The sequence below is a fragment of the Haliotis rufescens genome, unplaced genomic scaffold, assembly GCF_023055435.1.
Source record: "Haliotis rufescens isolate VD_foot unplaced genomic scaffold, xgHalRufe1.0.p SCAF_18, whole genome shotgun sequence".
Lineage (NCBI taxonomy): Eukaryota > Metazoa > Mollusca > Gastropoda > Lepetellida > Haliotidae > Haliotis > Haliotis rufescens.
The window spans coordinates 592975-620708 of NW_025963868.1; the positions used below are offsets into that span (position 1 = coordinate 592975).

The window sequence follows — 27734 nt, forward strand, 5'->3', positions numbered from 1 at the left end:
TCTCTGTAGATACAATGTAGCAGTGGTCATGTTTAAAACAGCACATACACCCAGCGCACCCCCACCAGCGTGAAGTTCACCGTCCTTAGTAACGTGTGGTTGTCTTTAAACAACCATATCAAAGGTAAAGAAGGCGTTATTTTAATTATCAGGTACGTCCATTGACATGTCTGTTATATGTGTGACAATACTCTATTGTATGCATGTTCCTAATGAACCTAGGTAACTGTCCATTATGGTGATGAGATTTTTGTTTCAAATTTTACAAGAAATATTATTTTGTTAATAATGTGTATGAATCATTGTAATCATTCTCAAGAATTCTTTAAGATTTTATGTCAATTTAAAGGGTTACATGAATGTGAAAGAAATTATTACGAATACATTATAACGCCAATACTTAAACAATTTTTATTTTGGGAGTAGACAACCGAATTTTGCACCTACAGTCGACCCGAGATCTCGATATCCTTTCTCGAATGTACCGATATCTCGAACCTATTCTCCGAACTGTCTCACTATGTGTATATACCTATACATTTAACCTCTCATCTCGTATTCGAGATAAAGATACTTGCTATCTCGGACCTTGTAATCGGTCCCAACTTTGATTTTACTATAGAATTAAGCCCCTTTATTTGGAAGTTGGAGTTTGCCGGTGAGCCGTTCTCCAAGATATATCTACAGCAAACTACGGTTATAACGAACTTAAAGGGACCATTGAATTTAGTTCGTAATATCCGTAGTTCGTTATAAGCACATATACAGCATAATTACAGCAAATGGATGGGGCCAAAAAAAATGTTCGTTATATCCGTCAGTTCGTTATAAGCGTGTTCGTTCCAGCTAATGATTGTTGCAACACCTAATAACAATTGTTTTAAGAAACATTCATACCCGTTTCCATGACTGATGTCCATTAGGAAGTACCGTTCTCTGTCGTATTTTAACCATTACATATATTACAGCTGTAATGCTTTTTTTGTGTTTTCAAATTTATCTTTGAATTTCCCACTCTTGTTAAGATGTGAGTGAGTGAGTGATCAAAAAGCAGTCGGATAAATCTGATTTCCTGATTGAAACAAGAATTCAGGACATCGACTGATTTGTACAAGAGTCAATGATATCAACTGATTGATAACGGTGTCTGTGTGGACTTTACATTGGGAATTATACGTGTTCTGAAACCACTTTAAGTTGTGTTAACATTACGTACAAGTAGCTTCGCCGAGTTCAGTAGCCTGCTATACGTCAACGACAGGTGTGTGATGATTACGGTGGGCCCTAAACAATGCAAAGTATGTTTAAATATCAAGGTAAATTGAATATCACCGCATTTAGACTACTCGAATCGGTCTGACGTTGGGAACGATGTTCGCTTTTGTGACCTGAATGATTTCTCGAGGTAGTTCCTGTGAAACTATATAGACTAAATAGATGCGGGATACGTCTTAGTGTCTGAAAGTGGATGGTACGTCAAGAGATAAGTGGCGGTTCTGAGTGTACGAAAGTGGATGGTACGTCAAGAGATAAGTGGCGGTTCTGAGTGTACGAAAGTGGATGTTACGTCAAGAGATAAGCGGCGGGTCTGAGTGTCTAAAAGTGGATGTTACGTCAAGAGATATGTGGCGGGTCTGAGTGTCTAAAAGTGGATGTTACGTCAAGGGTAATGGCGGGTCTGAGTGTCTGAAAGTGAGTATTACGTTAAGAGGTAAGGGGCGTGACTTAGTGTACGAAAGTGGAAGTTACGTCAAGAGATAAGGGGATATTACGTTTAGAGATAAGGGGCGTGTTTTAGTGTCTGTAAATGGTATTTTACATTAGGAGATTATGGATTTATCAGTGTCGGTAAGTGGGCGTTACGTTAAGAGATAAGGGGCGTGTTTTAGTGTCCAAAGGTGGGTGTTACTTTAGGAAGTTAAGGGTGTGTCTTAGTGGCTGTACATGGTATTTTTACGTACGAAGATAAGGGATGTATTAGTGTCTGTATGTATGGGCGTGAGCGTTGTGTATAGAGGTGGATGTTGGTGACGGGGTAACGGTGCGATGTGCGTGCTTGTGTGTGTGTGTGTGTGTGTGTGTGTGTGTGTTTGTGTGTGTATGTGTTTGTTTGTTTGTTTGTGTGTGTGTGTTTGTCTGTGTGTTTGTGTTTGTCCGTGTGTTTGTGTGTGTATGTTCGTGTGTGTATGGGTTTTGGTGTGTGTCTGTGTGTTTGTTTATGTGTATGCATATGTGTATGTGTGTAGGTGTTTGTGTGCGTTTATGTGTGTGTGTTTGTCTGTGTGTGTGTTTGTCTGTGTGTGTGTGTGTGTTTGTTTGTGTGTGTGTATGTTCGTGGGTTTTGGTGTGTGTGTGTTTGTTTATGTGTATGCATATGTTTATGTGTGTGTGTTTGTGTGTGTGTGTTTTCTTTGTGTGTGTGTGTGTGTATGTTCGTGTGTGTGTGTGTGTGTGTATGGGTTTTGGTGTGTGTGTGTGTTTGTGTGCGTTTGTGTGTGTGTGTATGTTCGTGTGTGTGTATGGGTTTTGGTGTGTGTGTGTTTGTTTATGAACATGCATATGTGTACGTGTGTGTTTGCATGTGTATGTGCGTGTGTGTTCAGGGTATAACGGGTGTTTAACCGCTTGGCCTGACGTGCCTTATACTTGGCAGGATCTCAATGGCGGGGTCTATCTCATTTGTCACGGCAGGTCGCCGTGTATGGCAGGTGATTGTCAGGTATTCACAGACAAGGACATATTGTTACGAATTGATTAGTTTGAATCAGAGGTTAATGAGATCGGATCTAACTGAGTCGCTGTCATTCCTGACTCGGAGACCAGAACAAATCCTCTCCCGTCACACACCACCCCTCTCCCAAGCTCCGATCATATCAGTCTTCATGTAGCGAGTTTATTATACCACAAATAACAATGTTGGTATTTCTATAACCCCTCAGGGAGGTTTTAGGTTTTGAGGTTTTGAATTGTAATTGACATGTAAAAAGCTGTCCAATAGAAAGCGCCATACGAGTGCACGTGCTGGACCATGCCCAATCAGCGAAGGTGCTCCGCACACGTGACACTGGTATCAGTTTCAGTCAACATCGGCAATAGAAGTCTCATTGGGCTGTATCAGTCTTGTATCATCATTTAAGTGAGTGAGTGAGTGGGTTGGGTTTAACGCCGTTTTATCAGTATTCCTGTTATGTCACGGCGAGTCAGCTAAATGTGGGAGGAAACCCAAAGTGATGCAGGTCTCAGACGTTTCCCACTTCGATGAAAACCACGAGCACGGGTATGGCGCTGGCAAACCTAGAAACATAATCGAACCCACAATCATAGGTTTCTGGCGTGCCCAAGGGACGCAACTCTGCATAGCGAATTGCGGCGTCTCAGACAACTGGGCCACCCGTGCCCCCTCATCATTTAAGAAAGGGAGATATAAATAAGATTGGAAACGTTACTGTTCAGTCCATTTTTTATCAGATTTACAGGAAATTACAGGCATATTGTGTGATTACTGATAAAGTGATAAAGTGATTAATTATTCGTAACAAAATGGGGTATTAAGGTTCGAAATGAAGAAAACTGAACATTTAACATACTCAATACAGACGATGCCAATGATTTTCAACCGGATGAGGGAAGCTGATATATTAAATGATACTGGCGACCCAAGGCGTTAGAGTACGATGCGCGCTATTAACCAACACCCCGGGCCTGACCCCACCCCCCTCCTTTACACACCAACCACCCACACCCCAGCACCCATCCACCCCCAGGGATTAATTATAACCCCGAGTCCCACTGGGTAGTGGTTCACGAGCATCGGATAGTTGCAATGTGTCATGGTTGATTGTGTGCCATGTTATCATGACGTCGTGAAAGGGTGCTCATGCTGTCAACCACTGGTTTACCTGGAGGCTCAGGCAATATACAGACCGCCGTGATGCAGTAGGAATACTGCTGACTGTGCAGTATATATTGACATGCTGAAATCAGTGATAAATCACACAGACACGACGCTAACCGACCTCAGAACAGTTTGTCTTAAGGTCAGTTGTCGCGCTACACCGGCGGGCGATAATTAATCTGCAGGTAGTTAATTCGAAGTGACAATGATCAGTGCTACTTATAATACAGAAGATCTACCACGTATTGTGTTGTTTAACACCTGGCCTGGCAGTAGAAACGCTCGATCTGGGCTGTTAATGCTCGTGGTGTAAAACGTGTACTGCATATTACATATAGTTGCTGAGGATATACAGTTATCAACAGGGGAGTTACATGCAAACCTCGTATATAAAAAAACATCTGATTTTTTACCGGCCCGGGATAGTAATGAGTCATGGCATTTCCAGCCATATATGATTAAATCATAAAAATATCCATCTCAAAGACACCGTTAATTTTTGTTACTTGTTTCTTTCGCGACTTGGCTAGGATTAGCTGTAATCTGCTTTCATATCACAATGGGGGCGGTCGGGTAGCCCAGTGGTTAAAGCTTTCGCTCGTCACGCCGAAGACCCGGGTTCTATTCCGACATGGGTACAATGTGTGGAGCCCATTTCTGGTGTCCCCCGCCGTGATATCCCTGGAATATTGCTAAAAGCGGCGTAAAAATAGACGCACTCACTAACTCATATCACAGTGAGCTGCATGTACTGTAAGATACACGGACTGAAATCAGCGGGTACGTGAATAGGAAGCACTGTGCAACTCTATGCAATAGATGGGTAGACGATGCACGTTGAAGATGGGGATCTCACCCCATTTGTCAGATACCTCAAAATCCCAAATGCCACTATCCAGCGTTTGTTACCCAAGCTGAGAATGCCCCATTTGGCAGACACCTCATGAGAATATAAGACTTATAACAATGATCACTGACTACAAGATGCTATTCTGTTGGGGTTTCTTTTATAAAAAGAGGTTTCTTTTCGGTGTTTCACCACCATCAATAACATAAATATCTTAAATCCTAAAAAAACTTTTTCATGTTGGTTCTACTTTTCATTTTTTTACCTTATTAGCCCAAAGTTTATTTAGCTTTGAACTCCTTTTAAATTTATTGGATATATAACAAAACAACATAGATATCTGCACATTATAGTGAGTGAGTATGGTTTTACGCTGCTTTTAGCAATATTCCAGCAATATCACGGCGGGGGACACCAGAAATGGCCAGAAATTTACCCATGTCGGGAATCAAACCCGGGTCTTCGGCGTGACGAGCGAACACTTTAACCACTAGGCTACCCGACCGCCCCTCTGCTCATTATAACATTTGACACATATTCCCTTTTATATTTGCAATGAGTATATAATCAAGTTTTATATTAGCAAGCTTCATATAACCAGACTGTCTGAGATTTATTCTAACTAATTATATATCTGTGGTAATTATATTTAATGTTCTTCTCTTATATTCTTCACTTTTTATGTAAATTAATACCGCGGAGGATCGTTTTTGTATAAACATTAAGCATTAAGCGGCTGGTATACCATTCGTCACCACTCGCCCTTTTCCGTAACCTGCAAGAAGACTCGTCCCCCTATCGATGAATGTTATGTGCGAAAATACGACAAACCAATCAGAATGCGCGTATGATTTCAAGTTCTTCGTCAAAGAATCCCTCAGAAATAATTTCTGTTTTTACATACGTCTTGCATCTAAAAATATACCCAAGACACAGTTAAATGTGTTCAATCATACTGTATAATTTCGCATATCCTGATGTGCTTTAAATTGCATCTGAAATATATATAATATATGGGAAAATATATGTGAATCATTGCGCAACGAGTTGACAATTGTTTTAGGTATGCCCGTTTGCGCTAAGACGGAACCCGGTTGCAAAAATGGCCACGAGAGGGGCACGAGTCGCTATTCGGCTTGTCCCGGAATAACACGAGTTGGTCACGAATGGCTGTTATACATAGCATGCACGTGTCGACGTGTCGATAGTAATCACGATGCAGGTAACAATAAGAACATAGTAAGGGTTGTAGAAAGACGTTGTAGAGCGGTGCATGACAACGTTTAGCTACAAACGGCTACAGTGCACCGGGAGACGGCCTATTGTCAGACAACGGAGAGCGAACGTGACAGAGCTATGTCTTTACCACAGATCACAGCCATATACTCTGTACAAAAAAACATACGTCTCGAGCACGCGACACTTGCAAGTGGTACGGAGAGAACTTACAGAAAAAGACATTGGAGCCAGCTTTTGACACCACTGATATTAATATTCAAATGACTAATTCTAATAATTATGAAATGGATAATATAATACTATGAATATATCTACTACTATACTTCTACTACTTCTAGGGGCGGTCGGGTAGCCTAGTGGTTCAAGCGTTCGCTCGTCATGCCGAAGACCCGGGTTCGATTCCCGACATGGGTACAATGTGTGAAGCCCATTTCTGGTGTCCCCCGCCGTGATATTGCTGGAATATTGCTAAAAGCGGCGTAAAACCAAACGCACTCACTCACCCACTCAACTCCTCCATAAAGGGGCGGTCGGGTAGCCTAGTGGTTAAAGCGTTAGCTCGTCACGCCGAAGACCCGGGTTCGATTCCCGACATTGGGAACAATGTGTGAAGCCCATTTCTGGTGTCCCCCGCCGTGATATTGCTTGAATATTGCTAAAAGCGGCGTAAAACCATACTCTACTACTACTACTACTACTACTACTACTACGACTACCACTATTACCACCACCACCAGTACTGCTCCCCCTCCTCCTCATCCTACTACTACTACTACTACTACTACTGCGAAGCAACTACTACTATTACTGCTACTACTGACACGCTACAACTGTTACTGGTGCTGCTACTTATACTACTGGTACTACTGGATGCTGATCATGATATCAACCACTGGTTTGTCTGGGCCAGACTCGATATGTATAGCCCACCGTCATGTTGATTGAATATCCATCCTTCCGGGTACCCATTTATAGACACTATTATTTCCATTGACACTGTTTTTGGCAATAAGTTATTGGTAAACGTCTGAGACCTCAATCACTTCGGACTTTCCTCCCATATAAAGCAAACACGCCACAATATAGCTAGAATACTATACAAGGCGGCGTTAAACCCAACTCACTCACTCACTCATAATTTATGAACTGAAAATACAGTAAACTACGTTTATAACGAACACGTTTATAACGAACTAGCCGATGTAACGAACTGTTTTTTTGTCCCAGCCATTGGATGTATATATGTTTATAACGAATTACGGTTATAACGAACTAAATTAGTGGTCCCTTTGAGTTCGTTATAACCGTAGTCTACTGTACGAACAAGTTGTGGCTGTAACGCCGGGAGTATTAATATGTTTACAATATGTTTGTTCAAAGTGGGACGGGGGGGGGTTTCGATTCCCGACATGGGTACAATGTGTAGAGCCCATTTCTGGTGTCCCCCGCCGTGATATTGCTGGAATATTGCTAAAAAGGCGTAAAATCAAAACTCACTCTCTTGTACAGAGAAATAAAAGGGGTTGTGAATTCTGTGATCTGTGCCCCTCACCAACAGTTGTCAAAGATTACCAGCGTGTAGCCAGGTGTCACTCAAGGGCCCCCTACAACTTTCCCCTCACACTTGCTTTGTCCCTGGCAAACACCATTTACCTTTTGGGGCTAATGTCCCACTGACAAGATACAGTATTTATTTGAATATTTGGTAAAACTTAGATTCCACTTAAGGCTCTGGGGTGAATGTCTGTGACAGACTTCAAGTGGTACGTGGTACCTAGAGATCAGACCGATACGTGAACCCCGTTTATCCGGCTTGTCCCTGGTAACCACTCACTATAGGTATGTTATGTGTCAGTGAGGTGAGGCGAAATGTGGTTTAAGGTAGAGTTCAAGATTACTTCACTTATATACCGACGCGGTGTGTGTGTGTTTGTGTGTGTTTGTGTGTGTGTGTTTGTGTGTGTTTGTTTGTGTGACATGGTCGCCTTGTCGCCTTGTCGCCCTTCCATAAACAAGCAAAAAGTGTCAAAATTAACCATCGGCGACATTTTGACAATGCGACAACGCGACATTTTGACAATGTGTCGCATTGTCGCATTGTTGCGCTTTGAATAATCTTTTTTATTTTACCAAAGCGCGACAACGCCACATTTTTCAAAGTCAAAATATGTCGCTGTCGCATTGTCGCCCCATCAAAAATGTGTAAAAAAAAGGCGTTAAAATGCGGGACAATACGACAATGCGACTTCGAAAAGCTGATGCTCTATTATTAATATGCCTTAAATATAAATATTACAACTCCACAACTATAGCAAATGAATTGTATGTTGTTTAAGCCATGCGCCCGAACCTAAAGTTTCAACTATTGATTAAATAGAGGGACAAAAAGTTATATTGATTTTGAGATCAGTACAAGCTACAACATATTGTAAGTGTATAGGACCTCTGCTGGTTGTAGCGCTAAGGACGCCCATCGTCTCCTATGGTACTGCCTGTGAATGGCTACTTTGTCTCAAGAGTCCTCTAATCGGGCACCTTGCCGGAGGCAATCGGGACACGCATATGATTCTCTTGTCTTTTATCATACCCTATAAACCAAACAACTCCCCGCGTTGAGAGAGTAAACATGCCCTTGCACTCAATCAGCTATATGTTTATGTACCCAACCACCTGGTATAAACAACCGTTAATATTACCAATGGTCCGTCACACTCACAGCTCGACAACTGTGGAGGGTGTGGGTGGTTGGGGGGCAGCTCTCGAGTGTCCCGACCCCCCGAGTCAAGCAGGTGAGGGTCGGGACGCCCACTATCGCATGTTGAGCGTTACTGTATTACAACAGATCGGTGATAAGTCTATCAGATGTGTGTAAGCGTTTGATAATGTCGGGTGGGTAAGAACTTGTCTTTGCGTGTTGCGGCTTTAGGTGCCATGGGCGATGTGTACAGGCGGTTTATATACAAGATCAGGCGGAGGGTCGGTTATCTTTTATCCAGGAGTGAGTGAGTGAGTAAGTTGGGTTTAACGCCGCTTTTAACATTATTCCAGTTATATCACGGCGTGTCAGCTTAATGTGGGAGGAAAGCCCAAAGTGATTCAGGTCTCAGACGTTTACCACTTCGGTGAAACCAACGAACACGGGTATGGTGCTGACAAACCTAGAAACATAATCGGTGCGAACCGGGATTCTAACCCACAATCATAGGTTTCTGGCGTGCCCAAGGGACGCAACTCTGCACAGCGAATCGCGGCGCCTTAGACGACTGGGCCACCCGTGCCCCCCTTTTATCCAGGATTTGTGGGTGTGGGAGAGGAGATGGGAGGTGGCCCTATTGGCGGAACCATGGCGGCGATGATACCCCGATACTGGCTCACACGTGTGACCATTTCGAGGTTCGAACCAGCCGTTCGACGTGATTAACGATCGCGTTTGTGAAAAGGGTCACAGTTTGTCACGTCAGTTGACACGACGGCGTTAACTTCTTGTGTCCCACCAAAGTCTTTGGTTCGAATCCCATTACGGAGCATGGGTGGCTAAAGTGAGTGAGTGTGGTTTTACGCCGCTTTTAGCAATATTCCAGCAATATCACGGCGGGGGACACCAGAAATGGGCTTCACTCATTGTACCCACGTGGGGAATCGAACCCGGATCTTAGGCGTGACGAGCGAACGCTTTAACCACGAGGCTACCCCATCATCCCTGGATAGCAAGAACCGTGATTCTGATTTCTGCTCTATAAATCTTCCAAAAGACAGCAAAATCATTTTGGCGTGTTTCTGAGCGAAGGTGGCGTGAAGTACTACTCCGCTGTTGCCGTAGTTACAATTGGTATCATTCGTGACCAACTCGTGTTATTCCGGGACAAGCCGAGTCTTCTTGCAGGTTACGGAAAGGGGCGAGTGGTGACGAATGAATTGGTATAAACTGCTGAGCAACCTCACGGTCGGCTATTTCCGCCAAGCCGGAAAAAAACACTGGTTTTGCCAGGTACAGTCCTTTGATAACAGTCCTACATAATTATTCATATACAAGTGGGACCCATGAAAGGAGCCAGCAAACTATATGACCTGACCAGACCTATGGAAACGTATTAGTGCCACAGTCTAATAGGTTTTTTTTATCATCTACGTAGATAATACTTGATACTTGATACTAACATCTCCTCACATCTACATCTACATCTCAAAGTATCATCTACGTAGATAATACTTGATACTTGATACTAACATCTCCTCGCATCTACATCTACATCTCAAAGTATCATCTACGTAGATAATACTTGATACTTGATACTAACATCTCCTCACATCTACATCTCAAAGTATCATCTACGTAGATGGTACTTTTGGGGGGGATTATGGCACAAATACGCTTCCATACAGACCAGACCTGGCAGTGTTCCGCGTTCTAGGAAGCACTGGTTTGTCTGGCGGCACGGGTGGGGAGAGGGGTGTGTGTGGTTGAAAAACATTTTTGAGCACAAAACAAGTACATTGCAAGACGAAAGCAGGTATTCTCGTCCCTCACGGCTGTCCAAAAACGTTTTGAAAAATGACGAAGTCAGGAACGTGTAAACAAGTCATGCCGTGTGAGCTTATACCGTGTCTTTATCTTCATAGTCGACGCTAAAAACTTGTCACTCATACCCTAATACCAAGATCAACGTCGTACACGACACTTTTATCAGTAACTAATCGAGACACATTTATGAAAATTTATTAGAAGTAGTATTCATAGACCTTGTGATAAATATACCAATTAATGACATTATTAAATACCTACTATAATTTCTCACAACGTACACGTTGATATAGTGTTAATGTACCACGTGGCACCAAGGAGGTTGTATGTGATATGACAATATGACATTCATGATTAAATGACCCTTAAGGAGTGTGGTGATGTCATTAAGTTAAAAATACCTAGTGCCAGTGTAAGGCCACAGCAAATTGAGTATTTCTTCTTCAGTGTGGGCTTTCAGTGAATATTTTTATGAGTTATGTTTTTTTCATATATATATATTCTGTATTATTCTAATATTCAAGTGCTTCAAGTGTTGTTGGGGGTGGGGGTGGGTCGGGGATGGAGGAAGAAGTGCAATGCTAAGGCCATACGTGTATATCATAATAACTACCACTACAACTACATCTACTGTTACCACCACAAATACTTCTACAACACCCGTGAAGAAGTTGGAATAGGTCTTCAACAAACCATGCTTGTCGTAAAAGGCGACTAACGGGATCGTGTGGTCAGGCTCGCTGATTTGGTTGAAGCATATCATCGTATCCCAGTTGCGTGGATCGATGCTCATTATGTCAATCACTGGATTGTCTGGTCCAGACTCGATTATCTACAGACCGCCGTCATATAGCTGGAATATTGCTGAGTGCAGCGTTAAGCAACAAATACACTCATCTGTAAAATTATATGTTTAGATCCCAAACACAAACCAAAACACGTTCCTTGTTCCATAATTTCGACATGTTTATAGGTGTAAACATGTTGAGGATTGTGTTTAACAGCTAAATGCGTACCATTTAGAGTCTTAATGTGTGAGAACCGTGAAGATCCGGGGTAGAATAGGTCTTCAGCAACCCATGCTTGCCGTGAAAGGCGACTATGCTTGTCGGAAGAGGCGACTAACAGGATCTAGTGGTCAGGCTCACTGACTTGATCTACAAACCGAAAAAGTTGGAAGAATGATGTTGGATGATAAACAAAATCTCACCCTCGTGTCTTTTGATATCAAATATATCAACACTCGTTGATAAAAGTGAAAAAACTCCTTGGCAAGACTCAGAGTTTTTCCACTTTTATCAATTTGTGTTGATATATTTGATATCAAAAGACACTCGGGTGAGATTCTATATAAATTATACATCTTATCCATATTTGACTTACCTAATGATGTGCACTTTATTTAGAGCAAATTTTTAACATGTTCGAACTTTAAACATGTTTAAACGTGTTTATATTACCAACATGTTTTAAACGTGTTTAAATTCTAAACATGTTTAGATTAAGGGGATGTTGTAAATAGGTGGCTTTTAAGCTGTGAGACGATAACTCATTTCATGTGTTTAGACAGTGTTTAGATAGTTTCAGACCGTCGTCATGTAGCTGGAATATTACCGATAACGGCGTATCTAACATCAACTACTTACTATACTTGAATAAAACTTTCAGCTGTAGGAAACCTTAGAACATGTAACGTGTTTTCATCTAACCTGGTACAACACATAGTTTAACGGGCACCAATTCGAAACACTACTCTGTTTAAAATAGGGATATTCGTATTATTTCAGGCGGGGATTGAAGGTGACTCATTACTTGAATATGTTGTCACACATTTAGTATCGCCATGAAACTACCGCATTCATTCGTGACCGACTCGTGTTATTCAGGGACAAGCCGAATAACGACTCGTGCCCTACTCATGGCCATTTTTGCGACCGGGTTCCGTCTTAGCGCAAATGGGCATACCTAAAACAATTGTCAACTCGTTGCGTAATGGTTCACATACATTCCCCATATATTATATATATTTCAGATGCAATTTAAAGCACATCGGGACCTGCGGAATTATGCAGTATGATTGAACACATTTAACTGTGTCTTGGGTATATTTTTTAGACGCAAGACATATGTAAAATCAAATATTATTTCTTAGGGATTCTTTGACAAAGAACTTGAAATCATACCCGCATTCTGATTTGTCGTATTTTCGCACATAACATTCATCGATAGGGGGACGAGTCTTCTAGCAGGTTACGGAAAGGGGCGAGTGGTGACGAATGTGTCGGAATGCTCATGTAGTCGGAATGAGTATTTTCCCGATGAGACGTGAATTTCTACCATTTGACCTGCTTATTTAAGCTTCATGTTATTTAAAAGCTGTATTCTTTGAGTTTCCATCAATTGTTCGGCAGTATTCGTTTGAAACTATATATATAAAAATTAGCAATATCAAAACCTTTATAACTTCATGTCACGTGAATGTTTTATCTGCTACCGTTTTCCTGGCGACTAGTTTTGTATAGGTTTCAGTAAGCGGGCACCGTGTAGTATATTCAAGAGGAGATTACATCTCTGGAAGCAGTCAGCCGCGGTGGATTAGCTCGTTACAATACACGCCATGTAATACTATAAGGCAGTGTACATGGAACTACATGGGCTATTAAGACGGGCAGGGCTCGCTTGTCACGACAATATTTATGGATTATAGTATTACAAGCAGCAACTATTTATTCTGATTCACAAAGACACACAGTGTGTGACAGGAACTCTGGGAATTATGCATTGATAAGATCTGTCAGTCGGGGCTTTTAAGTTTATGCTGCGGAATTAATTGGTTCATAAATATGGTGTAATATTCAGGATAGCAGGAACATTGGTATCCAAAAGTCACCGGGGTCAACTGCAGGGGGCCTACAAATACACACCGCCTCCTTTTAAATGGACATCTTTATTCATTTATTTATTTATTTATTTATTTATTTATTTATTTATTTATTTATTTGTTATAACTCTTAACTTATATAAGAAGTGTTTGTTTGTTTATTTGTTGTTTAACACCGTACTCAGCAATATTCCAGCTATATGACGGCGGTCGGTAAATAATCGAGTCTGGACCAGACTATCCAGTGATTGACATCGTGAACATCGATCTACGCAATTGGGATACGATGACATGCATCAACCAAGTCAGCGAGCCTGACCACACGATCCCGTTAGTCGCCTCTGATGACAAGCATAGTCGGCTTTTACAGCAAGCATGGGTTGCTGAAGACCTATTCTACCCCGGATCTTCACGGCTCGCCTCAGCCCTGAATGGGTTTATGGGGATAAGATGGTAATGTGACTGTTAACCTTGTTGCGTCTCATGGTTGCTCAGGTAATACCCTCCTCGGGGAGCTGAGAATGAAAATCGAGTGCATACTGAATACTGATCGGAGCAAAAATGGTGTTACCGCTTGGAGCATGTTTCAACGAATGGATGATACCGCGTTACAAATATCCGTTTTTTATTATGATAATTATTTCTTATTTTGATGTTACTGTAGTATATAAATGTTCAAAATGCGCGAAGTGACGATATTCCGCCTACCAACCTATTCAGATTAAGACAATGTCATGGTATGTTCGTTTGGATCAACCTGTCACATGATGGATTTGTTCGCCCCCTAAAAATACACCCAACACCTATGAAATTGAACTAACAATACCCAGATCCACAAATAGAGTGTTAGGTAGATTTGTATCGCGGCAGAACGTGTAAAAGAGTCGTAACATAACTTAGTCCTGCTTACTTTGAAGTTCCCATATCACATCAGGGTCTTTGTTGACCGAGGCAACTGGTGGCAACTAAGCCGTCTTCGATTAGATGATCTGATACAACAGTAGACCCGAGAGAAGCCATTGATGGCGCGGGTCTGGCGTGTTTTCGAGATATTCGATCTGTACCAAGACCTGTGATTATTTACTTATCTCCTGATTGATACATACCAGCTATAATGTATGAGTCTGTTGATATACTGAAACTGGTATCTTCAATCTCAGTGTGGGATATTGGGAGATATTAACCAGTATGGAGGATTATAAAGTGTCAAATTACTCATTTAATGCCTTCTTGTTTTGGCCGCCATGTTTTCCCCGTTATGACTACTGGGGTTTCTGAATGGTCAGACTTCGTCTTTGACCGCATTAACTTTTCTTGACCATTTAGTTTGAAAACTTTACACCGCACCAATCTGATTTCCATTTAAATGGTAACAAGGCAATGGCAATTGACAGTTCCGGGAAATAGTATTTTAGCCGCTGTTGTGAACACCTTTTTAAGCGGAGGAAATGTCAGTTCTTAGTGAATATTGATTTACGCCGCTTTTAGCAATATTCCAGCAATATCACGGCGGGGGACACCAGAAATGGGCTTCACACATTGTACCCATGACGGGAATCGAACCCGGGTCTTCGGCATGAAGAGCGAACGCTTTAATCACTAGGCTACCCGACCGTCCTCAGTTCTTAGACTATAAATACTCTTAGTTAAATTGAATTAATAAGGTTGCTGTGATATGTAATATGTTTGTATCTGCAAATATTTTGAACCACTATTTTTAATATGCATTGATATTTTCGCACGTTGAGTGCTCTTATCATCTATCATCTCTTGTATCATCAAGTTAATATTGTGTCTCCCGGGCATTTTAGGCCGGAGGGTATATTATATTTCTGTGCGAATCGTTTTTACTCCTGTGTAACCTATGCCACGTGAAACATTATTAAATCTTATCTTTTCTTTTTCTTATCTATCAAAGTTGATCAAACCCCGCACAGTTTGATTGTAAGGTTGTGGTGCATATTAAACCCATGCAGTGATTACCGTAGTCAGAGATCGTCTTACAGAACCACACAGCGGCGCCATTGTCAGGAATCTTGGACTCGGCAACAAGCAGGCTGTTGGCGTTTGTGGCAGTTCTTTTTTTTATGTAAACAGGCCAAAACTTTATCTAAATACGAGTGTTTCCTGTACCTATACCCTGGTTACTGTATCATCATTATACCCGTCAGTGCGGGGTTGACGGGTTGTGGGGTGTGTGGGGTGTGTGGGGTGCGGGGTTTGACGGGGTTTGTGTGTTGTGTGTTGCGTGTTGCGTGTGTGTATGTTGTGTGTTGGGTGTGGGGTGCGGTTTTGACAGGGTGTGTGGGTGTTGGGTTTGACGGTGTGTGTGTGTTGTATGTTATGGGTTGCGTGTGTGTGTGTTGTATGTTGGGTGTGGGGTGCGGTTTTGACAGGGTGTGTGGGGTGTTGGGTTTGACGGTGTGTGTGTGTTGTATGTTATGGGTTGCGTGTGTGTGTGGTGTGTGTTGGGTGTGGGGTGCGGTTTTGACAGGATGTGTGGGGTGTTGGGTTTGACGGTGTGTGTGTGTTGTATGTTATGGGTTGCGTGTGTGTGTGGTGTGTGGTGTGTGTGGGGTGCGGTTTTGGCAGGATGTGTGGGGTGTTGGGTTTGACGGTGTGTGTGTGTTGTATGTTATGGGTTGCGTGTGTGTGTGGTGTGTGTTGGGTGTGGGGTGCGGTTTTGACAGGGTGTGTGGGGTGTTTGGTTTGACGGTGTGTGTGTGGGGTGCGGGTTGCGGTTTTGACAGGGTGTGTGGGGTGTTGGGTTTGACGGTGTGTGTGTGTTGTATGTTATGGGTTGCGTGTGTGTGTGGTGTGTGTTGGGTGTGGGGTGCGGATTTGACAGGGTGTGTGTGGGGTGTTGGGTTTGACGGTGTGTGTGTGTTGTGGGACGTGGAGTGTGGGGTGTAGGGTGTGTGGGTTGTGGGATGTGGGGTGTGTGGGTTGTGGGTTGTGGGTTGTGGGTTGTTGGTTGTGGGTTTTGTACGAATCCCATTTACAAGAATCCCCTCTCCCAAAAAGTCCTGCATCCCCCCCCCCCCCCCCCCCCCCCCTCCAACACACACACACACACACACACAATCTCTGAAAATCTAATAACATTACATTATCCACTTGCCTGAAATATGAAGCACGCTAATTGCATTTATACCACTGTTAATATATATTTTATACCGTCACGCTATACATAGCCTAACATGTGAATGTACTGAATATTAACTATGTGGCAGTTATGCAGCATGCACCTTTGTCTCTGCTCCGTAGGGGGCCACGGGTGGCCCAGTCGGGTAAGGCACGACATTTCGCCGTGCAGGTGCTTCCCTTGGGCACGCCAGAAACCTATGAATGTGGGTTCGAATCCCGGTTCGTCCCGATTATGTTTCTAGGTTTGTCAGCACCATACCCGTGCTCGTGGGTTTCACCGAAGTGGTAAACGTCTGAGACCTGCATCACTTCGGGCTTTCCTCCCACGGCGTGATATAACTGGAATACTGTTAAAAGCGGCGTAAAACCTAACTCACTCTGCTTTTTGTATTACACAGAACGTAGAGCCATGCTGAAAGTTGGATTGTATACAATTGTTCCAATGAAACACGCTTCCGTCAATGTAGCGGTGTATTATATATTACGTACGCTTCCCCCTGTTATGGACGTTATACGGTCAGTGTTGCTGATGGACAAAACGCTGCGTCATCTTTTGCATTGTTTCCATTCCATTTAAAGTGTGAATGAGTTTGGTTTTAATGCCGCTTTTAATAGTATTCCAGTTATATCACGGCGTGTCAGCTTAATGTGGGAGGAAAGCCCGAAGTGATGCAGGTCTCAGACGTTTACCACTTCGGTGAAACCCACGAGCACGGATACGGTGCTGACAAACCTAGAAACATAATCGGGGCGAACCGGAATTCTAACCCACATTCATAGGTTTCTGGCGTGCCCAAGGGACGCAACTCTGCACAGCGAATCGCGGCGCCTTAGACGACTTGGCCACCCGTACCCTCAAGGAGTCCATTTAAACCGAAGACTGAATATAGTAAATATTTAATAAGAAACATCTACCTTTAAGAAGTTGAATGTTTACCTTATTGTGATGTGAGTTTGCAGAAATTCTGTGTTTACACGTTATTACAATGGACCGCGTTATAACGCGCCGTTAAACGTTTCCGTGACGGGATATTTCTCCACATGTTGGCCTAACATGTCTTATTGATAGTAAGACAAAATCCACATCATACATACAATTTTTCGGGGGCGATACATCTGTCGGTGGGGTAGCCTAGTGGTTAAAGAGTTCGCTCGTCACGCCGAAGACCCGGGTTCGATTCCCCACATGGGTACAATGTGTGAAGCCCATTTCATGTGTCCCCTGCCGTAATATTGCTGGAATATTGCTAAAAGCGGCGTAAAACAATACTTACACTCTCACTAAAAGTCTTCGTGACAACTTAACATGACCTCTTGCTGTTGCAATGAGACGTCACGAAACAGTATAATAAAATACCGTCAATCTGGCACGTGCTAATAAATAATAAATAGCTTAAGTGTGCACAAAATCCGGAAAAATTCTCGACATGAGTCAATGAGACAAGAGTCATTTACCGATAAGTGTAGACCCGTGAAGATTCCGGGGTAGAATAGGTCTTCAGCAACCAATACTTGCCGTAAAAGGCGACTATGCTTGTCGTAAGAGGCGACTAACGGGATCGGGTGGTCAGGCTCGCTGACTTGGTTGATACATGTCATCGATCCCAATTGCGTGGATCGATGCTCATGATGTCAATCACTGGATTGTCTGGTCCAGACTCGATTATTTTACAGACCGCCGTCATATAGCTGGAATATTGCTGAGTGCGGCGTTAAACAACAAACAAACAAAACAAACAAACAAACCGATAAGTGTATATTATATTATATTATATCATATAGAAAGTCATAAAGTCAGTGTTTTACAAACGTTGTGGTGGTTATGTGGAAGACTCGGGAAGACTCGGGACTCACTCACTTAGTCACTCACAAACATTAGTCCCCTTGACAGGGTATTTATAAAAAGTAAAGACACGTACTTTTTAGAGGTCGGCAATCTCCGACAGTTCTCGGCACTATTCGGCCTTAAACGGGTCATTACATTCTTGACTCACTGTTGTTTTCTCAGGCTTGCCGCTGCACCACGTGACCCCCCGGGAGAAGAGCAGGTAGTCAGGTGAGATCCCGTCCGGCGCGAGACTCCCGTTAGAGGAATATGCCCAAGGTTAATATCTGTGTGTGTGTCAGTGTCCGTGTCCGTGTGTGTGTGTGTGTGTGTGTGTGTGTGTGTGTGTGTGTGTGTGTGTGTGTGTGTGTGTGTGTGTGTGTGTGTGTGTGTGTGTGTGTGTGTGTGTGTTGCTCCACAGCTCGACACGAGCAGGCAGGCGGGTTTGTGATTGTGGGTGTGAAGTGTGATAAGGGTACACGCATATTACTCGCAGAGACCAAACTGAACCGACCGAGGAGTCGCTATTCCTACACAGTGACAGTGTATCACTACTTCTGGTGCTACTACTACTACTACTACTGCTGCTGCTGCTGCTGCTGCTGCTGCTGCTGCTGCTACTACTACTACTACTACTACTACTACTACTACTACTAACATCACGACAATACGTACATGGGATTACTTTAAGAATGCTTTTTGACTAAATGTCATTTTTATGTGAAAGATAACGACAGCAAAAGTATTATTACTTGTAACGATTTCCGAATTAAGTGTCCGTTAAAATACAGCATAACAGTAACAAAATTCTGCGTAATAAGATTTAAAATACAGCCTGGAAGTTAAAATAAATAAATGAATAAATGGAAAGAAATACAAAAGAAATATGAATGAAAATATATACAGCACAAATATGCTGCACGGAAAATCCATGCAGTAAATTCATAATACATGACAATCTTTAACTTGGTACTTCGATATCCATGCTGAATTTGATCAAACCCTTATATTGGTTTGTTGTTTAGCAATATTCCAACTATATGACAGCGGTCTGTAAATAATCTATTCTGGGCCAGACAATCCAGTGATTAACACAATGAGCATCGATTCATCGAGCAATAGAGATATGATGACATTCATCAACCAAGTCAGCGAGCCTGACCACCCGATCCCGTTTTAAACGCAAAAAAAACCATACTGAATAATTGTTTGTAAAAAATACGTCAACAATAATAACTGTTTATCCCTTGGTATTTAACACAAGCTGCAGACAACAATACGTGGCAGTAACATCGTTCAGTACAGTAATGCAAAGCTTTGTCAAAATGCTCTCCTACCCATGAAGATCCGGGGTAGAATAGGTCTTCAGCAACCCATGCTTACCGTAAAAGGTGACTATGCTTGTCGTAAGAGGCGACTAACGGGATCGGGTGGTCAGACTCGCTGACTTGGTTGATGCATATCATCGTATCCCGAATGGGTGGATCGATGTTCATGATGTCAATCATTGGATTGTCTGGTCCAGACACGATTATTTACAGACCGCCTTCATATAACTGGAATATTGCTGAGTGCGACGTTAACCAACAAACTTCAACATAATACTCTCCAGCTTGTGACGTTATTGTGGCCATCACCGTTCCAGGCCCGCATCTCACCGATGGACCGCCTCGCCGCCCCCCGCCGCCAGAAGGTGTTCAGCAGGTCCCTCCTCCCCCTGGGGGACAGCCTGCCCTACTGGTCCACCCTGTCCCTGGACTCCAAGCTGCCCGTGGCCCCCAGTCCCCGGGGGTCGTACACGCTGTTTACCACGGAGATCGGCCAACCCAAGTACATCAACAGGCAGAAGTACGTCATCAATCTCATGCTGCTCTTCTTGGAGATATCACTACAGTTAGGTACGGTCGCCCATAAGGGACATGGAGTCTGTTTTTCCATATTTTGATATTTCACTTACTTTTATCGTAACCTTTTGCAAATCAACACGATTTGTCTTACAAATATGTTATAAATCATGTGTAAAGAAGATATTGAATCGCTGAAAAGTGAAACGAAAATGTCAAAAACTAAAATGAAAATGTCAAAAACTAAAATGAAAATACAGAAAACTATTTCCACCGCGGTGATAATAGTTTTCTGTGGTTTCATTTTAGTTTTTGACATTTTCGCTTTTGTTTTTGAAATTGTCGTTTTTGTTTTTGACATTTTCATTTTAGTTTTTGACCTTTTCGTTTTGGTTTTTGACATTTCCATTTTAGTTTTTGACATTTTCGCTTCACATTTCAGCGACTCAATAGCTACTTGAAAGTACATTTTCCATGTTACGGTTGTTTTTATACATGATTTATAACATATTTGTATGAAAAATTGTGTTAATTTGCTAAAGGTTACGATAAAAGTAAGTGAAACATCAAAATATTGAAAAACAGACTCCATGTCCCTTATGGGCCACCGTAGTTAGGAGATAAACATACTGGGTTTTCAATGTAGAGCTAGGGTTACCTGTAGTTTAACCCCGCTGAATTGAATTTGGAACCGAACGCGTAGCGATGAATCGCAACGAAACGTGGTATATTTCACAATAAAACACTGTTCTGTCATGACTTCATTTCAGGGGGGCGGTCGGGTAGCCTAGTGGTTAAAGCGTTCGCTCGTCACGCCGAAGACCGGGGTTCGATTCCCGACATGGGTAAAATGTGTGAAGCCCATTTCTGGTGTCCCCCGCCGTGATGTTGCTGGAATATTGCTAAAAGCGGCGTAAAACCCAATTCACTCTCTCACTTCATTTCAGGAGATTCGAACATGCGCTCGCAACTTGACGTCGTAAATTGGACGACGTTATTTTTGAGAGGGACGTTTCTAGTGAGTTGTTCCCCATAGATGTAGCTGGGCAACGTAGATAAACGCAATGGCCGAACGATCGCTTCCAATAGTGGGAGAGATATGACAATCGGTAGTGGGAGAAAAAGTACAGATAATTGACGTGAAGATTGTGAGCATATGCGGGAAATACAAAATTTAACCCCCCTGTTCATAAAAATGGACTTAACCGACATTGTCGCGGTCGTAATCGCTTGCAAGCGATGTACAGCGATTCGCCTTACAACGGGGCACTAACTTCCAGCCGGTTGCAATCATACCAATCGCTGACTGAGGTCGCTTCCTTCTCAAACCAAAATGGCGGCAAAGTTCGACCGCGGAACAAGAAAATTCTTAATTGGGTCAAATGTACGTTTTACGAACATCCTGAAGGAGGCTGCGTGAAGATATATCGTACCACTATCAGTTGAATGATTTCACTATGTAGCATTTAGACTAGTTGTTGAAGAGATGAACATTGTTGTTTCCAAGGTTACGCAAAGCGCTGCTATCGTACTAGCTATGTTTACAACTTATATATTGCGGTTGTATTTGTATTTATTAAACCGAATGAAAAGAACGTCGTACAATGTGAAACCCCGTAAATCGCAACAATTATTAATTATTATGACACACTTGCGACATGTTTGCCACGTCCCGCAACGTCATCGCTACTTATTTACGCTTATTTTTTTTCTTCACATTTTCGTTTTCCTTTGGAATTACCCTTTGGAATTCCATATAATAATCTTCAATGCTTGCTATATCTATATATAAAGGACAACAGCTTCGTTGATAAATTGTGCTTAACAATGACGCGAGGCAACAGCATTAATTAGAACATCAACATTTATCTTCATTAGGGGTTTGTTTACCTTCAAAAATTATATAAAATTTGATAAACAAATAATATAATTTCAATCTAGGGAATTCCCTCAATAATCAATGACGTCATTGGGTAACACTTGGGTTATCTTACCTCCGTCACAAAAAAGCTCACTGTCTCAGCTAAGTGAGTGAGTGAGTGAGTGAGTATGGTTTTACGCCGCTTTTAGCAATATTCCAGCAATATCACGGCGGGGGACACCAGAAATGGGCTTCACACATTGTACCCATGTCGGGAATCGAACCCGGGTCTTCGGCGTGACGAGCGAACGCTTTAACCACAAGGATACCCGACCGCCCCTTCTCAGCTAAGAAATCAGGTAACGTTGCGATAGCTTTAAGACGCATTCAAGAATAGCTCTAATGGCAGTCGTAAGTTTAGTCGCAAGTCGCTGAAAGGTGTCTTAGGTATGACAGCTTCGCGAAAAGGCCGCCAGGACACTGAATTACGCCCGTCATAGAGCTACGATCGCTGCCTAAGGGACGCAACTCTGCACAGCGAATCGCGGCGCTTTAGACGACTGGGCCACCCGTGCCCCCTTGATAACGGGAACGCTCGGTTAATTTGACCATCGCGATGGATGAGAATAGAGTCAGCACCTCCAAGCTTCTTGCCCAATGGTCCCATGTCATCAACTGCACTGATTCAGAGTCTTCCCAGAAACACAGACACCCGGTGTATTTATGTAGATGTTGACCAATGGGAAGAGGATCCCCACAACTCTGATTGTAAAAAGTTGTTGATAAAAGAATTGGTGTGAATAAGTAGGCGGCATCTTCCCGAGGCAAGAGAGTTAACTGACTATAAAAGTCCGGTTTCAACCCTCGCTGAACTAGGCTGGTATTATGGAGTTATATTTTGGCTGGACTAACGAGTCTATGCATAGTCAAATCAGAATCGCGCAACGAAATCGAAATCCGGTTTGTATACTGTCATGCAGATTTTTATCGATTGCAGGATTTGCAAAGCATTTGCACCGCCAACTCGTTGTCAGCAGATATTTTCCAAATCTTTTCATGTTTTTAATCAAGGTGCTCACGTGATTTGATGCATTTCGCGATGTAAGACCCGTTTTATCACCATATAGATCTTGATAATCGATCAGATGGTCTTGACTTGGCGCCGCCGTTTTGTTTGAAGCAAATGCAAATGATACGAGAGGTGAAATCTGATTGGTCCACAGGAGAGGCTTAGAAGGGACGTAACTCGTAATATCCACTGGTGGCGCTACGATCGAGCAAAGGAATTCCAGCCTAGTTCGGCAAGGATGGAAACTGGACTTTTAAAGTCAGTTAAGCCTCTTGCCTCGGGAGGATGGTAGGCGGGGGCAGCCATCCGGACCCCCATGTTCCCACGGACTTGAGAGTTGAGGACATGGTCTAGATCTCCAAACGACAATGTATTTTTTTATTTGAGCACTTAGAAGTTTGAAGTCGACTCGTATTTGTTGTCAGCCTCTGAGCCTCCGAGTTCTTCAGTCTGTTAGTCAACTTCTGGAACCTTCCACATTACAGATACGACTTCGACCTGACGGACCCCTTGGGTAACGCCACCCCCGCTGAGTACGACTCCCTGCAAGACCCCTTCCTCAAGCATCACTTTCAGAAACCCCCCACCAAACGCATCCTGCTTGGCAACGGACTCATCACCAAGGACTCCAAGATCACGTGCTCTGTGAAGGAGTTCAACGAGTACCGGGAGTACCTCCGTCACAGGAGCGTCACAGACTTCAACCTCAAGAGACACAGGTAAGTCGGAGTAGACTTTAACCTGAATAGATTGGGCAGTAGAGCTTCAATAACCAGTGATGTAGCCCCAGGAAGATTTTCCCGTCTTCAGCAACCCATGCTTGCCATAAACGCGACTATGCTTGTCGTTAGAGGCGACTAACGGGATCGGGTGGTCAGGCTCGCTGACTTGGTTGATGCAAGTCAGCGCGTCCCAATTGCGTAGATCAATGTTCATGATGTCAGTCACTGGATTGTCTGGTCCAGACTCGATTATTTACAGACCGCTGTCATATAGCTGGAATATTGCTGAGTGCAAAACAAAACAAAAACAGAAGTAAGTATTCGTATTTCTGTGGCGATGGAGGGGGCTGACTTAAAATCCTAAACTTGCAAATGAATGTTGTTTTATGCCGAGCATAGTTTCAGCCATATCAAACCGACCAGTATATAATCAAGACTGGGACAGGCAAACGAGTGGATGTATGTTGGTAGCATAATAAACTATAGACGCCGTCGGACTACCAGTGGGTGAGTTGGATTTTACGCCGCTTTTAGCAATATTCCAGCAATATCATGGCGGGGACAACAGAAATGGGCTTCACACATTGTACCCATTAGGGAAATCGAACCCGGGTCTTCAGAGTGAAGAGCGAACGCTTTAATCATTAGGCTGCCCCACCGCCCGACTGCTGAAGAAATATGTCAAAATATATTCAATTAAAAGCCAAGACGGTGGTAGGTATTCCGTGTATTTTCCTCACGTTTGAGGTCATAGCAGTTCCTGTCTACACAATAGGGGCGGTAGGGGAGCCTAGTGGTTAAAGTGTCACGTCACGACGAAGACCCAGTTCGATTTCACACATGGGTACAATGTGTGAAGCCCATTTCTGGTGTCTCCGCCGGGATTTTGCTGGAATATCGCTAAAAGCGGCGTAAAACAATACTCACTTACACTACACAACCATGATCCTGCGACGTCCCTGCAGACTAGCCACTGCAACAACACAGAGATAGAAGCAGACTCCATTTTGTCAGTAAATCCTTCACCATTCCAGAAAACTGGAACAAGAAGCCAGCAGACGGAGATCTCGCGAGGCCCAGTCCGAGAGTGATCTGACTGAACGGGATGAACAGCGCCGAAACTCCATTCTCAGAGCGAGGCTGGACATGTACAACCGGAGTGAGAGCCTCGTTTCCAGATTGAAGAGGCGGGAGAGCCTGCTGTCTTTCAGGATGGAGGAGAAACGACATCAACACGTGGCCGACACCGAGAGGAGAATCAGGTGGGTGGATTCAAGTCATGAAGTGGAATACTGATAACATTAGGGTATTTATTCATTCTATAATATTCATATTTTCAAGACAAATTGGATATACTTTCGTATTGTTTCAGGGTGAACATTGGCCACAGCAAGGCTTATTTGAGCACTCAGATCATTCATATTCTCACATAGAGTTACCTCCCTTATACTGGCGCACTGAGCAAATGATACACCCACCCGTGAAGATGCGGGGTAGAATAGGTCTTCAGCTTTTGTTTGTTTGTTGCTTAACGCCGCACTCAGCACTATTCCAGCTATGTGACGGCGGTCTGTAAGTAATCGAGTCTGGACCAGACAATCCAGTGATTGAAATCATGAGCATCGATCCACGCATTTGGGATACGATGACATGCATCAACCAAGTCAGCGAGCCTGACCACCCGATGCCGTTAGATGCCGTTAGTGGCCTCTTACGGCAAGCATGAATTGCTGAAGACGGATCTTCACGGATCTTCAGCAACCTATGCTTGCCGTAAAAGGCGACTATGCTTATCATAAGATGCGACTAACGGGATCGGGTGGTCAGGCTCACTGACTTGGTTGATGCATGTCATTTCGTACCAATTGCGTGGATCGATGTTCATGATGTCAGTCAATGGTTTGTCTGGTCCAGACTCGATTATTTACAGACCGCCGAGTGCGGCGTTGAACAACAAACAAAACGAGTTTTTTAACATTTAATGCTTGCGTGTACTGAAACCAGTGGGTTGATTAATGCAGCTGATTACTGATCATTCGCAGGGACTCCTGGGAAGAGCGGAAGCGACGCCAACAGCAAATGCTTGAACGGGAGAACGAGATAGAACAGATGGACTTGAACAGGAAACGGGAGCAACTCGAACAAAGGGAGAAAACTCTGGTAAGACAACGTGAGCAACAGCTAGCCCGACTGGAGAAAATTAAGGCCGAATACCTGAAGGGTAAAGAAAAGAAGTTCGGGAAAAGGTCTCGGTTGGACTCTCTTGACAGATCTAACCAATCACAGAGGGAGACGATACCACACGTGGATAAATCGACCAATCAGAAATCCGTGAAACCGGAAGGAAGCGCAGAGATTGTTGACAATAAAGAGCCAACCAAGGAGAAAAGGTCATCGGAAAAAGAGGAAAATGATAAGACGAAAGAGGGCGTCAATCAAGAATGACCATGACACCTTTTGAGACAGACTGTTGAGTTAGAGTTGAAATATCAACGAGGAAAAGTACCATGACAAGGGGAGACCACTCCATCATTTGCTGGGAAAAAAATCCCTTCAGTTGTCTTCTCGTGTTTCGATGTTAATAATGACAGGATAATGCCCTTATTATCAATTTGATCGAGAAGCACTTCTTGTTTTTATTTTATGTAGATATAGATATATATGTAAACGCAATATTCCGTCCTTTCCCATCGGGGTTCAGTTCACTATTACGACGTCTCCTCTCCCCTATCTGATGCCTGTGTTTGCGCGAAGGCTTGTTAACTCGTATCTTATTCCTTTGGAATCTTTCAGTTATAAGAATGAAACTGTGAAAACAGCTGAGTAAAACGTTATTTGGCTGAACCAAACCCAGTGACCATGTGCCATTATAATCTTTACGTTTCTACCACGACCGCAGTGTGGCCATGTTTCGATAGGTGACGATTCCCTATGTCATTAAGACGAGGCTTGACAAACAAATGTCCTCACGATCGCAACCGTGGCCCGTACTTGTCGCTCCTGTTTGGAACTGAAGACTACAGCTTTTGAATGTACAAATTTTAAGGACACTACTTATGTTTAGAGTTTAGTGTACGAAGTGGAATTCTCTGCCCGACTACTTGAGATTTGCTGAATCTTTGGCACAATTCAGACTGAATCTTTGGCACATTTCAGACTAAATCTTTGGCACAATTCAGACTGAATCTTTGGCACAATTCAGACTGAATCTTTGGCACAATTCAGACTGAATCTTTGGCACATTTCAGACTAAATCTTTGACAATTCAAACTGAATCTTTGACAATTCAGACAGAATCTTGAGCACAATTCAGACTGATTCACAATTCAAATGACAGTTAAAGACGTGACTTTTCAAACGTTATATCAACATTCTATAATCTTTCTCGTGTTTGTGTTAGCGCCATAAGCATGATGTTGGGGAGTTTGAGAGCGTTGCAAGTGAGCTTATTATTAGTATCAGTGAACCTTCTTGAGAACTTCACATTAAATAGAGCAACTCTCTCTCTCTCTCACGTACTGTAAATAGTATTTATTGTCACTTTTTCAATATCATCAAATTGCGTATGCCTAGGGGCTATGGAGAATTCGATATGCGTGTGTGTGGTCTCAGTATTACAGTCTTCCAATCCTCAGATCTATTGCCGTGGGGTATATCTTTGAAGGGCATGCCCATGACAAACCACCCACTCGCCCTGGCGTATTGCATCCGTGCTGTTTAACAGTGGAACTTTTTCCATGCGTTCTGGACACTGTTTGCTACCGTGTGATATACGGGACAATATAATACAAGACCAGTATTAGCTGACTTGCAAGTTTTGTAATTTCCTCATTCAGTATTACAGCGGAACTTCATATACACTGAATAAAGTATTTTGTATGA

The 27734-nt window shown here is 43.0% G+C and overlaps 1 protein-coding gene across 4 annotated transcripts; it reads left to right on the forward strand.

Moving 5' to 3' along the window:
• On the forward strand, window positions 1-27734 carry LOC124148378 (trichohyalin-like). Of its 4 annotated transcripts, none has more exons than XM_046519444.2 (6): window positions 1-152; window positions 18540-18635; window positions 20002-20204; window positions 23616-23849; window positions 24887-25114; window positions 25895-27734. In XM_046519444.2, the coding sequence occupies exons 2-6, from the start codon at window positions 18627-18629 to the stop codon at window positions 26295-26297; spliced, it is 1077 nt and encodes a 358-aa protein (XP_046375400.2). In that variant the 5' UTR covers window positions 1-152; window positions 18540-18626; the 3' UTR covers window positions 26298-27734. The 4 variants fall into 4 exon arrangements, with proteins under 4 accessions (XP_046375400.2, XP_046375402.2, XP_046375401.2 ...); XM_046519446.2 differs by having other exon boundaries at window positions 2-152; window positions 18540-18587; XM_046519445.2 differs by having other exon boundaries at window positions 6-124.